The sequence below is a fragment of the Amblyomma americanum genome, chromosome 1, assembly GCF_052857255.1.
Source record: "Amblyomma americanum isolate KBUSLIRL-KWMA chromosome 1, ASM5285725v1, whole genome shotgun sequence".
NCBI lineage: Eukaryota > Metazoa > Arthropoda > Arachnida > Ixodida > Ixodidae > Amblyomma > Amblyomma americanum.
Window position 1 is genome coordinate 22,858,989 of NC_135497.1, and position 14,713 is coordinate 22,873,701.

Genomic DNA, 14,713 nt, shown 5'->3' on the forward strand with positions numbered 1-14,713 from the left:
TGTTGCATGGAGAGAACGGCGGAGAGTCAACGATGCCGGAATCAGTGGCGCCCTATGTCCGTGCCTGGGAAGTATACTGCTGGCAATGCGCAGCTGCGCGTTTCTCCATAATGGGACCGGCATGGCTGTTAAGCCAGCTCGTATGAGACTTGACTTCTTTCCGCGTTAAGCCTCCGGCTGCAGCAGTTGTTGCATGGAGAGAACGGCGGAGAGTCAACGATGCCGGAATCAGTGGCGCCCTATGTCCGTGCCTGGGAAGTATACTGCTGGCAATGCGCAGCTGCGCGTTTCTCCATAATGGGACCGGCATGGCTGTTAAGCCAGCTCGTATGAGACTTGACTTCTTTCCGCGTTAAGCCTCCGGCTGAAGCAGTTGTTGCATGGAGAGAACGGCGGAGAGTCAACGATGCCGGAATCAGTGGCGCCCTATGTCCGTGCCTGGGAAGTATACTGCTGGCAATGCGCAGCTGCGCGTTTCTCCATAATGGGACCGGCATGGCTGTTAATCCAGCTCGTATGAGACGCGACTTCTTTCCGCGTTAAGCCTCCGGCTGCAGCAGCTGTTTCCGTAGAAACAGTTGCAAGCCCCCGTTCCCTGCTTCACTCGAGCTCGGTGCGTAACTGCGCATATTATGAAGTCAAGGCCGCATGATGTGTCCACACCACAACAACGTCGATACGTCTCCCGCTGAGGGCTGACCGTGTTCTGTAATAAAAAGCAAACGAGCGTGGATTGTGTGTGTGTGGGGGGGGGGGGGGGGCGGGGGGGTTTGCGGTGGATAGATGAAGAAAAAAGAGTCGTCTTTTAGCGCTGCTGTCTGCGACTAGCTATAGCCGAATACCGTATTCCGGTGGTGCACAACGCCGCGATGGGCTTTGAACCGTTATTTGCTTCCCGCGTGAGCTCGATTCTTGGTTCGCCAAGTTGGGCATAGATTCCATATTCCACGGCGCCTCCCCAGCTGAATCAGAAATTTTGATGGTAAAACTGGGTAAGGCTTTCATTTGGGCTAGTTGGTTGTAGCTGTGGTTGTAGTTGTGTTGTAGTTTGTTATAGCTGTGTGTTGTAGCTTTCTTTTACCTATGTCAACCTGATTGTTCTTAACGCATTCCGTGCTATGGTGATGACTTTTGCGCTTAAAACTGGGGGCGGCCGGTTCAGGGCGTCGCTAACGTTAACGCGTTGCGGGTGCGGTACTGAGCGATTGTTCCAAGCGCGTGGCGGTAGCTGAGCCCGACTACTGGCGCGGAGCTGGCGTTTCACATGTTCTGCTGTCGAGACGGCCGTAAGCAGCGCAGCCGTCAGCGTTTCCGCCAGTGTTTATCTCGACGCGCGTGCGACCGCCGGCCCGATTTCCCGACAGCGGCAGTCGACTATAAAGCGGCTATTATGCTGTGCAGCACTTCCCTGCGTTCGCGTTTATGGCCGCCATCTTTTTTCGCACCATTCAAGGCTGGATAGAGACGAAGGGCACCCGCTCGCCTCGACGTGTCCGCAGTAAGTGAAACTAAATACTACGCAGGTTGTGTGCAGTACATTCTTCTGAATCTGCTTTGCAGCAGTAACCTACAGGGGGACCCATTTAAAGTTAACCAGGAGTTCCATAAAATTTCTGGTTACAGTCGCGGGAACGGAGCTCAAGCAGTTACTCTGACGATCTCCGGGACAAACGCTATAATATTCACTCATTAGTAATCTGATCAGTTAGTTAAGGTTAACTGATTACCCTTCAGATCGCCGGAGCTACACGTAAAGTGCCCCTCAGAGGCGTGTAGAGCGTCAGAAAAGAAAATGTTTAAGTGGCGCACTCTGTGAAAGGACATAAGTTTATTATGAGCCGTTATTTTTTTCTTTTTTTCACGCTATGGAAAAAAGCGCGAGGCCCAGGAGGATGAGGACGTTCGCTCGCGCGCGCTGATAGCGACTGCAGCTAAGCGAAGCTGGGTGTGACGTCAGCGGCCGTTAGGGGGGCGCTACGCAGGTGCGGGGGGTTCAAAACACGCGGAGCACTTTCGCAGCAATTCTACTGCTACGAACATTTCATCATTTTGCTCATTTTTGACGCTCTACAACTTGCCATTCCTGGAACTGTTTGTGCATCTCCACCAGTTGAAAAGTTGATTCAATTCAACCCATCAGTTTGATTCTTATAGCTTGGCTTCGGGGTTGCACTCACCATTTTAATAGGTATTTCTTTCCAACCGTGATTTAGGAACGCAATCTATTTCCTGACACACTTGCTATGAGCGCTATGCATTTAGTTTTAAGGCAATGTTAACGAGCCATCTCCTTGAATGATATGTGTTTCTGCCTTCCTTTTATGTTCATTCTATTTTGTTCTTTTTGCCCGTAAACATGTCGGTTATTGTTTTTTTTTCTGAACAGCTTGGTGTTGTCCACAAAGCATGTCGAGCTTTTTGTACAGCGGTAGGCGTTAGAGCGACGTCCCCGTGAAACACAGCGTCCATAATTGCCCCTTACAATCCGCGCACACTGACTAACTGCGCATGCGCGGAAAGACAAGAAACGTACGCTCCGACAAATTGCGCATGCGCGAAAAGACAAAGAACTCGCCTGGGCCCCTCTTTCGTTGCGTTCGCCGTTCGCTGGAAAGCGTGTCGCTCGCTCAGTTCTCGCCGGGGCGCAAAGTTCGCACGCCGTCTGAAGACCGTCAATGGCGAGTTGGACGCCCAGAAGAAAAGCGAAGGCTGGACGCACACTGTGGCGCACGAGAACCAGCGGGTATGCGACATTTGCGCGATGACCCCGGACATTCGTCAACAGGACGCGAGCGCCGTCACGGCCATCGGCGCATATGGCTGTCCGTGTTCACAAGGGCCTTCCAGGTATTTTATGCCTGAACGAGAATGACGGTGTGATGACCCCCATAATGCGCAGGTCCACACGGGACGGAGAGGCAAAGAGACACCGTATGGCTGAGTTTAAACAAACAGATATATTCAATAATTATACATGATTAAGATTCAGAGGCTGGGGCGTCCGAGCTTACGTGCCGACGACTTCATGGGGACGATGGAGGGGCTCCGGAGTTGATCTTGAGCGCTTGCTGGCAGTAGCTGCACGCCGTCGGGCTTCGGCGATGAAGGCCCTCTTGGCGAACGATGTCGTCCTGAGCGTCCTTCTTCCGTTCTGCTTGTCGTTTTTTATATCCTCTTCTCCCCACACTCCCTAGGGTGAGGACGCCCACGCCGGAGGGGAAGGAGGGGGGCTAGGGCTTTCACTTGGGCGCACAAACATACCACCGCACTTATGGTCTCGCCCCCCTCACGTCTTGAGTCCGAGGGAAAGAAGGTTGTCTTCGAGGTAGCGCATAGCGTCGGCTGTGGTAAGGCGCGCTCTGGCCCGCTGACAGTTCCCGCGGGTCACCGGCCTCCGTTCTCCATCCATCAACTGACACTCGCTCCTCAAGGTAAGGCGCGCTCTGGCCCGCTGACAGTTCCCGCGGGTCATCGGCCTCCGTTCTCCATCAAATGACACTCGCCCCTCAAGGCCGGAACGCGAGGTCACTAAAAGGCCGGGAAAGTGGTCCCTTGTCCTGGGATGTGCTCGGGAGGGGCCAGGCCCGCCGAAACGAGGCCGCCCCTGGAACCGCCACGGCAATTGGGGAGGATAAAGCCCGTTTCCCCGCGGCGGCGGCGGCGGGTCCGGTTGGGTCCGGTTGGGCTTAAACCCCTTCGTTCTGGTCGTCACTCTCAAAGAGCATGGCTGGGTAATTGATGATGCCGCTGTCATCTGGGTCTCCGTCTACGCCGCGCCGTCGAACGCGGAACCTCGTAGCACACACAAGGAACGTCACACTCGCTCACCCTCCAGAAGAATGTTCTCCGAACATTTGAGTCCATGCAGCTCCCCTTGTCTTTCTGAATCGCCTCGCACAGTGCGTCCGACAAAACACTTTTCGCTGCACTCAACACCACTGCACAACACCATATGCCTCCGCTGTCATAACTGGCGTCTCCAGGGGCAGCACTGATCTTCTTTTACAGATAAACATGAAACTCAGCACCCAAGCCTCTCCTTTCTAGTCCAAACTGGATGAAATAAATTTACCACAGTTACAAAGGAGCTCCCACTTCTAGCACGATCACGGCACAGACAAAAATATAGATAACGAAAGGAAGTAGGGCAGGTTCTGCATGCGCTCCGCATGCTCTCCTGTGAAGGTGTTACTTAATGACAGAAAGGTTTAACTACCAACTCCGATAACTTAACACATAAGCACATAGCAATGTTATGAGCTGCGGCATTACACAATTCTAACCAGTTCACAACTCCGCTCTGTTTATGCCATTAGTCCGACTTAGCTTTCCGATTTCGCAGCGGATATCGGCCTTCATGAGTCATACTAAGTAAGTCTGTGACCCTTTGTATGCTTTGGGACTCGCGAGGGCTCGTGGCAGGAGCCTCTCCTGGCGTTATCTGCGCGGCAACCTCGCGCGCTTCTTCTTCTAGCAATGCATGAAGTAAATCCGGTGGCATTCCGGACGTCACCTCTGGCGCCTGCCGAACAGATGCAGGAGAGGGCGTTTCTTGCGAACTATCTGCGCGCTCCGCTTCACTTCTGTCCCCATCAAAATCCGCGCTTTCCCTTTCCTCATTTCGTGAATACTGAACCGGTGCCGACTTGAGGCGATTTGCGTGTATCCTTATCAAGCGCCGGTTCACGTCTCGGACTCTGAAGTTTACCGGAGAAAGCTTCTCGACAACCTCGCACGGTCCTCTCCACTTCGTCTGGAACTTACGAGCTAGCCCAATCTGCCTTTGGCAGTTCTCAATGTACACGCTGTCCCCCACATTAAACGGCGCGTCTCTAGCACTGCGATCGTGCACCTCCTTCCTGCGCTTCGCCGCTTTCTTTAAGGCCTCCTTTGCGATGTCCCTCGCCACTTGCAAGCGCGATTCTAGCTCAACCTTATAGTCGTCCAGTGAAGCGTATGGGACACGACGGGGGCCCTCTGGCACTTCACTAGGCTGGTCCGGGTCTCGGCCGTAGAGAAGAAAGAATGGCGATTCGCCCGTGCTCTCGTGTGCTGCGGAATTGTAGGCAAACATTGCATACGGGAGCCACAAGTCCCAGTCCGGCTGGTCGCGCGAAACAAAATGCGACAGGAACCCGGCCACGGTTTGGTTCAGTCGCTCCACCGCGTCGTTGCAAGCCGGATGGTACGGTGTTGTCTGCTTCTTAGCGATCTTAAGCAGCTCGCAAACTCTCCTCATTAGCTGCGACACGAAGTTCGTTCCCCGATCTGTCAAGAGTTGCCTCGGGGGTCCATGTCGGAGCACGATCTGTTCGACAAATGCTCTTGCAACCGTGTCTGCCTTCTGATCTGGGAGTGCTACCGCTTCCGCGTATTTTGAAAGGTGATCGACAAATACTAAAATGTACTTGTTTCCGGAAGTGGTCGTGGGCAATGGGCCCATTATGTCCATACCTGTCCGCTCGAAGGGAGCCGAAACCTCAGGGAACGGCTGAATTGGAGCTGGTCTTCGTCCCTTGGGTGTTTTTCTTTCGAGACAGGAATGACACTTCGCACAGTAGTCTCTAACATCCTGTCGCATGCCACTCCAAAAGTACAAACGCTCCACACGCCTGCGTGTCTTCGCTACGCCAAAATGACCGGCGCATGGCGCATCGTGAAACGCGCGAAGAACCCTTTCTGTCCACGACCGAGGTATGACGACTCTCTCCCATGCGGTTTTCTCTGGTCTCCCTTTCCTGGTTAGCCTCGTGCGCCGACACAGGGTGCCGTCTTTGCCAATGAAATAACCTAGCTGTTCGGGGTGAGACGGTGCGCCCTCTAAGCTTTCGATTATTCGCTTCAGGTCAGGATCTTTGCACTGCTCTGTGCGTAATTCGGCGAGGTCGACTACGGGGACAAACTCATCTATAGCTGCCACGGCAGCTGTGCGGCTGAGTGCATCAGCATTCAGATGTGTCTTTCCTGACTTGTGCTCAACTTCAAAGCAGTATTCCTGCAGGTGTAGATTCCATCTAGCGAGTCGCGAGCTAGGGTCCCTGACACTCATCACCCATTTCAGAGGATGGCAGTCTGTGACTAGCTTGAATTTGCGGCCGTAAAGGTAGCATCTGAAGTGCTTTACTGCCCAGACAACGGCGACGCACTCCCTTTCCGTAGCTCCGTACTTTTGCTCTGTGGGGCTCAGCTGTCGGCTAGCAAAAGCAATGGGATGTTCTTTGCCCTCGATAACCTGAGATAGCACGGCACCAACTGCGAACTTTGACGCATCTGTGGCCATAACGAAGGGCAAATTAAAATCCGGGTGGCGCAACAGCGGTGCACTCATTAGCTTCCTTTTCAGGGCCCCAAAAGCATCCTCCGCGTTTTCGTCCCAGCGAAAGGCGACATTTTTGGCTGTTAAGGCGGTGAGCGGCTTGGCGAGCTTGGCGAACTCCTCTATGTGCCTTCGGTAGTAACCGATCAGGCCGAGAAACTGCCGGACCTGGCGGACGCTAGTCGGGGATGGAAAATCCGAGACACACCTTAGTTTCTCAGGGTCCGGTCGCACGCCGTCAGCTGAAACAACGTGCCCGAGGTATTTCACCTCATTTTTGAGGAATTGGCACTTAGAGGGCTTCAGCTTGAGACCCGCTCCTCTTAGTCGCACCAAAACCTGCTCAATATCGCGCAAATGGTTCTCAAAACTGTCACTGTATATGATTATGTCATCCATATACACGAAGCACAGCCTCCCCAGAAGACCTGCCAGGATAACATCAGCGGTTCTCTGCCAGACAGCAGGGCTGTTGGCCAGACCCATCGGCATTCTTTTCCATTCATAGTGCCCTGAGGGCGTGTTGAATGCCGTTTTCTCGGCATCTGCCGGATTCATTGCTATCTGCCAGAATCCCGCCGCCATGTCCACTACCGTGAAGTACCTGGCAGAGCCCAGCTGAGAAAGCGTCTCCTGTATATTGGGGATGGGGTATGGATCGATGCGAGTTACGGCATTTAGTTTGCGGTAGTCCACTACCAATCGATACGAGCCATCTGGCTTTTCCACCAATAGTGCTGGTGCTCCCCAGGGTGACTTTGAGTGTTCGACAATGCCGCGATTAATCAGGTCCTGCACCTGCCGCTCCATCTCCTCACGTTGAGAGTAAGGAATCCTGTACGCACGCTGGTAAACGGGCGATGAAGTGCCGGTTTCTATCATGTGCTTTATAACGCCACAGCTGCCCAAATCCAGGTTGGACGCGGCGAATACCTCATGTGCGAAGGTACCAGATACTTCTGTCTTTATACGCAAGACATTTGACCAAAAGAACATTGATAAATTTTGTTTACTTCTGTCTGAATCTGGCATGGATGAAGTATTAAAAACAGAAAACCCACCTGCCGCGTATAACATCTTCCTTGGGAATACACTGGATGCGTACGACAAAGCCTTTCCAGTTGTAGAAGTCAGGAAATGTAGGAAAGCAAGAAAAGAGTGGATCTCTGGTGACCTTCTGAAGCGTATTAAACAAAAAAAATGCCTTATTTGCACGATTTCTTGACACTCGCAATCAAGACGATTTTAAGGAATTTAAAAAGTTTCGAAATAAACTAAACCTTGACTTAAAAAGGGCAAAGTCGCTTTTTTATCGCCTAAAGTTTTCATCAATGCAAAACACTAGACCACTGTGGCAAAGCATTAATAAACTCATTGGAAAGAAGCAGCACGCTCTTCCTTCGGAAATGCAAATCAATGGAGTAATGTATAGCGGTGTCTCTCTCGCCAATAAGCTGAATGCCCATTTTTTAAATGTAGGAAATTGTACTTCGTATAATCTTCCCTTAGCTGTAAAATCAGTCGATTCCTTTTTGGTCCCAGCTTGTGAACATTCAATATTTTTATCCCCCCCTTCTGAATATGAAATTCTTTCCATTATAAACTCATTTCGTAATACATGCTCTCCTGGCCCAGACGGCATTACTGCACTCGCAATAAAAGCTGCTGCTAAGATTATTGCCCTTCCTCTTGCGCATATTTGTAATCAAATGCTTCTTACAGGAGAGTTCCCGGATAAAATGAAGTCTGCCCGTGTTACAGTAATTTTCAAAGGAGGCAACAAAAATGATCCCAGTAACTACCGTCCGATATCTATACTGCCTTTGTTCTCCAAAGTTGCTGAGCGAGTGATCTTCACGAGGGTATACAAATTCCTGCATTCCAACAATATCATCTGCAAGGAGCAATACGGATTTCAGCCCGGAAAATCCACGCAGGCAGCTCTGCTCGAGATAAAAAACAGTCTGATCCATAATATCGAACATAAGCTCTACACTGTCGATGTCTTCCTTGACTTCTCCAAAGCCTTCGATTCCATCAAGCACGACATACTACTTCATAAGTTATACACGTATGGTATCCGCGGAACACCTCACAGGTTACTACAAAGCTATTTGTCAAATCGCACTCAGTTCACGCGACTAAATGATGCCATATCCGACGCAGAATTAATCAAATTTGGCGTTCCTCAAGGATCCATACTGGGGCCCCTTCTTTTTACACTATACATCAATGATATTGTGAACATTTTATCTTATTCTAGCATTGCTCTGTACGCAGATGACTCTAACGTTTTCTTTTCCGGTTCAGATCTTCGTGAACTCGAGCGTCGTTCAAATTCCTGGCTACATGAACTTATGTTGTGGCTTGCAGTGAACAGATTGGAATTGAATGTTAAGAAAACAAAGTTTATCATTTTCCGTCCCAAAAATAAGCCTATAGACTATCCCATCCAACTCCAGTTCAACAATACATTGATTGAATCCGTAAATTCTTGTAAATTCTTGGGCGTATTCTTTCGTAGTGACCTAGGCTGGGGTGACCATGTAAATCACGTCCGTTTGCGTGTAGCTCGATCTATTGGTGTGATAAATCGCATCAGGTACTTGTTGCCCATACAGGCAAAAAAGCAGTTGTATTTTGCCCTCATCCACTCACAACTGGTGTATTGCAATTTAATTTGGGGCACTTGCAACAAAACTGACACAGCCAGATTATTATCATTACAAAAAAGAGCTCTGCGCGCATGTTCTCCTAATCCTTCCTCAGGTGACTGCTTGTTACAGTCCTTCAATGTTCTTCCATTCCCACTGTGCTATAAGCTTTCAGTTGCTGTTCATATTTATCATAAAATAAAGCAGGACATCACATCTTTCAGAAACAAGTACGTGAACAGAAACATACGCTATAGTCTGCGAGTCACTTCTTTTATTTCCAGTCGTGCCCGGACAAACTACAGCACCGAACACATTGATAACCAAATTTCTGCAGTTTGCAATGTGTATCCTTCCATAATTGACGAAGCTGTAACTTGTAAAACCACTTGTCATTTCAAAAAGAAAATGAAGATGCTTTTTATGCGTACGACTGACCCATCAAATACTTGTGCTATGTAGTGTTTACTGTGATAGCCTCACTCCTGTCATATTTTCTATTGTGTTGCGAACTGTAGCGTTACTGGTCTTTTTCTTTTCTCTTTGTTATCCTATGTGCCTTCATTAACTTTCAACTACTGTGAAAATTGAACTAAAGAGCTTGTTGAGTTTTAATGAATGTAACCACCCTTCTGCCTTTGATGCGTGACCCGGGGTGAGGCCTCGTCAGGAAGAATGCCAGCAGCTTCTTCCTTTTGTCTCATCTCGTGGGCATGTACTGTGCATACAAGTTCATGTCTGAATAAAATGATTGATTGATTGATTGATTGATTGATTGATTGATTGATTGATTGATTGATTGATTGATTGATTGATTGATTGATTGATTGATTGATTGATTGATTGATTGATTGATTGAGTAGTCGTTCAGCAAACCAGCCAGAGCCTCCCTCTCCCTGGATTTTACGTGAGAAAGATCGAACGACACCTTTGGAGCAGCCGAAGGACTAGCATGCTCTACAGTTGCGAGTACCGTATCGGTGGGCTCACGTTTCTCTATCGCAGAGGTGAAGAAAGCCAATGTTTTGTTCTTGGGAAGGCTCAGTGGCTGCTGGCTATAGTTAACCACCCATAGGGGCACTCTGTGGGCGTCATTAACTGTCACGAGGCACGCGGCTGCCTTCAGGCCATTGCTGAGAGAGTCGACCGGCTCAAGCACTCCCACGGCGCCGCTCTCTACATCTGAAGGCACAAACGCGTACAAAATGTGCTCCTACCAAGGAAGGACGACCGCCTCATCGACCAGCCTGACGGCAACCCGCGAATATACCTTCTCCAATGATCCCACTGTTTGACGGGTGTCAATATCCGTAATGCGAATCTCAGCCCCTCTCCTGTTCAAAAACGGAACTTTTGATCCGCCCGCATTAACCTCTTCCTCAGAGAATGAGACTACTACCTTCCCTTTTCTCAAAAAATCCTGCCCTAATATACCTGACACTCCGTTTGGCACAGACATCGTGTCCGGGCATACGTAGCAGGGGTGCTCCAATGCAATTCCGCCGAGAGAGGAGTGTAACCGGTAGAGTCCACTTATGCCAAGAGGATCCCCCGTTATGCCTACAAATTTGGTTGCCATACCACCAGACGCTTCCAACAACTCGCGGTCCCCCTTCCTTCGAAGCGTGTTAAAACTGCTCTCCTTAAGCAATGTCACATTTGACCCCGTATCTATCAACAATTCCATGCAACAACCGTTTAACTTGCAACGCACAACAGGGCATGCCTCGTCGGCCACACAAACTACCACCACCTCATCATCCACTGCTCCCTCCCCACGCTCCTCAGGCTGGGGAGGACTATCTAGTTTTTTGTCTCGGTATCTGGAGCCCCGCTGTAGGCTTGCTTAGGGCGTGTCTCGCCTGCTTCTCTTTGTGGCTCCCCACGGCGCACATTTTGGCAGAACCTGGCGATGTGTCCGCGACCCTGGCAAGCGAAGCATACGATTTCTTCAAAATCTCGCATACCGCGCCTGTAGCTTTGTGGCGGTCTACGGTTTCCAGCGAATGGGCGCTGTTGAGCGCGCGCTTCAACCTGGCGTTCTACCTGCTGAGATAGCAGCTGTTCTAAGCGATCTAACCGTTCTGTCAAGAGAGCAACCTCAGGGTTGAGCACCGCTCTCTCTATGACGCGTACTCTCGCTGCGGCTGTCGTTAACGCCTCATTTCGTTCCTCATCCAATGCGGCCTCCACGGCTTGGTCGAAATTGCTCGGCTTGCGCGAGAGCACGAACCGGCGCACGGGGTCTTGCAGACCAGCCACGAACAAAGCGGTCATTTCCTCTTTAAGTATATCCTCCGCGTATTTCTTCTTTAGCTGGTCTCCTTCCTCCTCCCTGCTTAACGTATCGCGCGCTAGGCGCTGAAGCCGCGACGCAAACGTTCGCACGTCCTCCCCTACCATCTGTCCGGCGTCACGGAACCTCTGTACCCACACGTGACGTGGTTCAGTGTCGAAATGCTCAAACGCCAGCTTCTTAAATTCCGCAAATGATTTTGTGGATTTTACTTTTTCGTCTCGCCATGCAAAATCATGAGCAGCTCCTGCCATCTTACACCTCGCCATTCCCAGCATTTGAGCATCGGACCATCCCCCCATTTTCCCAATCTCTTCTAGCATGGAAAAGAAATCGCAGATTGGAACCCCTGTCTTATCTCCTGTAAACGTCGGAATGACGCTTCCTAATGCCAGCATGCTTGCTCCGAGCGACGGCTGTGGACTGGGAGCTCCCTCAGATAAAGACATTTTTTTTTCAAGCCCTGCGGTGCCTCAAGCCTCTCAAATGGGGGTAAAAGTCCCACAGTCAGTCCCGTGATTCCCTTTTGATTACAATTTTGAAGTCATGAATGTCGCAGCATTCAGAGGACATTTGCTTTTGAGACCCCTCTTCTGACACCAGTGTGATGACCCCCATAATGCGCAGGTCCACACGGGACGGAGAGGCAAAGAGACACCGTCTGGCTCAGTTTAAACAAACAGATATATTCAATAATTATACATGATTAAGATTCAGAGGCTGGGGCGTCCGAGCTTACGTGCCGACGACTTCATGGGGACGATGGAGGGGCTCCGGAGTTGAGCTCGAGCGGTTGCTGGCAGAAGCTGCACGCCGTCGGGCTTCGGCGCTGAAGGCCCTCTTGGCGAACGATGTCGTCCTGAGCGTCCTTCTTCCGTACTGCTTGTCGATTTTTATATCCTCTTCTCCCCACACTCCCTAGGGTGAGGACGCCCACGCCGGAGGGGAAGGAGGGGGGCTAGGGCTTTCACTTGGGCGCACAAACACACCACCGCACTTATGGTCTCGCCCCCCTCACGTGTTGAGTCCGAGGGAAAGAAGGTTGTCTTCGAGGTAGCGCATAGCGTCGGCTGTGGTAAGGCGCGCTCTGGCCCGCTGACAGTTCCCGCGGGTCACCGGCCTCCGTTCTCCATCCATCAACTGACACTCGCTCCTCAAGGTAAGGCGCGCTCCGGCCCGCTGACAGTTCCCGCGGGTCATCGGCCTCCGTTCTCCATCAAATGACACTCGCCCCTCAAGGCCGGAACGCGAGGTCACTAAAAGGCCGGGAAAGTGGTCCCTTGTCCTGGGATGTGCTCGGGAGGGGCCAGGCCCGCCGAAACGAGGCCGCCCCTGGAACCGCCACGGCAATTGGGGAGGATAAAGCCCGTTTCCCCGCGGCGGCGGCGGCGGGTCCGGTTGGGTCCGGTTGGGCTTAAACCCCTTCGTTCTGGTCATCACTCTCAAAGAGCATTCATTTCAAAGAGCATGGCTGGGTAATTGATGATGCCGCTGTCATCTGTGTCTCCGTCTACGCCGCGCCGTCGAACGCGGAACCTCGTAGCACACACAAGGAACGTCACAACGGGGTATGACTGAACTGATGCTGACTTGGGGAGCCGACCCGCCGCGGTGGCTCAGTGGTTAGGGCGCTCGACTACTGATCCGGAGTTCCCGGGTTCGAACCCGACCGCGGCGGCTGCGTTTTTATGGAGGAAGAACGCTAAAGCGCCCCTGTGCTGTGCGATGTCAGTGCACGTTAAAGATCCCCAGGTGGTCGAAATTATTCCGGAGCCCTCCACTACGGCACCTCTTCTTCCTTTCTTCTTTCATTCCCTCCTTTATCCCATCCCTTACGGCGCGGTTCAGGTGTCCAACGATATATAAAAAAGATACTGCGCCATTTCCTTTCCCCCAAAAAAACCAATTATTATTATTATGGGGAGCCGAATTAATTTTTCAGGCGCCCGTATCAGAAACGTGCAAATCGTTAAAACTAGCGTGCGTTGTTAAACGACTGGAAGGCGTGAGAAATGAATCGCATAAAGAAAATAATCGCACAGGCGATAGACCCGCAGCTGCGGTTAATCCCAAGGTTGCGGAATACAATCCCAGCTGCAGTTCGATCGAGGCGAAGTGCAAAGTATGCGACTCTCAGAGCGCGTTGAGGAATCCCAGGAGGTCCAAAATTAACCCGGAGCCCTCCACTACGGCGTCCCTCACTGCCTATAATAAACAGCTTCTGGGCGTTAAACTCCATATGGACTGGACTCCGCTGAATGGTTTATTTTTACAAAAATACAAAAAGGAAGGAAAAGATTTTGCCAGCCGCGGCAGTTATCTAATATCTCAAGCGGAAATTAAGTGGCAGGGAGTCGTCCCGGCGTGGGAAATTTTCGCGGAGACACCAAGGGCTCCTCTCTCGGAAATGAGGGGGCGGAACCAGCGCAGCGCTAACGTATCCTTGAGCCTCGCACGTGAAACAGTGTAAGCATGCAGCCGCCCATCGGCGGCGTGTTCTGCTTCGCGGAACTGCGCTGTGCTGTTGACCTGCGCGGTATTACGCACACGCCGCCGCCCACTGTTGCGCAAGCTTTTCGCCGTGCCGATTAATCGCCCCCGCTCAGTCTTGGCAGGACGGGGCGGGGCAATGGCACGGCCTCAAATGAGAAGCGCCTGCCTCCGATGCGGCCGGTGTGCCAAGGACTCCGAGAAGACGCTACACGGGGGAAAACTCGGCTCCCGGCGGCGCTGCGATCGTTAAGCCCGGTGTACGTGAGCGTATATACGCCCCTCCTCCGCTGGCGGGTGCAGGCCGGAGAGACTCGAGCGCAGCGTCCCCTTTTGACTTTCGCAGTAACACGTACGGCAGAAAGGCGAAGGACTGCCGTTGCGCAATGCGTACGAGAAAAAAAAAACAAAAAACAAAGCATTCCGCTCCGGAGACTGCGCTAAACGAAGAAAAAAAAGGAACATAAAGCACAAAACCGGTGAAACTCGCTGGGGCCGCAGCCGCGCGCTTCACGCTTTTGGTCGATCTCTGTAAGCCAGCTTTCTCTTGTCCCGCTGTAAACAGCTACGCTGCCATAGATCCTGGAAAAAATGGCAACCTCATGAGCAGTATATGTACCAGCGCGGTGCCTATAACATCTGAGCAAGAGGCGGCAGGTCGGAACTGCGGCTGTATTTCAGTGAGGGCGAAACGCAAAGCGCCCCGAGACCTCCGGCTTGGAGACAATGACAGCTGCACCACCCATGCCCGGCCGAACTTGATCGTCCAGGGCCTATTCTTTTAGAGAGCGCCCTCTCTCGGCCCGTCGGTCAGCAGGTGAATGAAGGGCTGCCGGTCAATACACTAGTTTGGCTTCGCTATACAGGGTGTTTCACATAATATTTTACGATATTCTTAAAAATAGGCCTTTTGAGTTGGACGAGCGCTCTTTCGGCATATCAAAAGTGTTCTGGCGG

At 51.5% G+C, this 14,713-nt stretch overlaps 1 protein-coding gene across 1 annotated transcript in view; it reads left to right on the forward strand.

Moving 5' to 3' along the window:
• The first annotated feature begins 1,321 nt into the window (after positions 1 to 1,321).
• Positions 1,322 to 14,713, forward strand: part of LOC144110966 (guanylate kinase) — an 80,679-nt gene continuing 67,287 nt past the window's right edge. Inside the window, exon 1 of the mRNA XM_077644062.1 lies at positions 1,322 to 1,498. Within this exon, the coding sequence (XP_077500188.1) occupies positions 1,423 to 1,498 (76 nt within the window). The 5' untranslated portion in view covers positions 1,322 to 1,422. The remainder of the gene's footprint in view (positions 1,499 to 14,713) is intronic.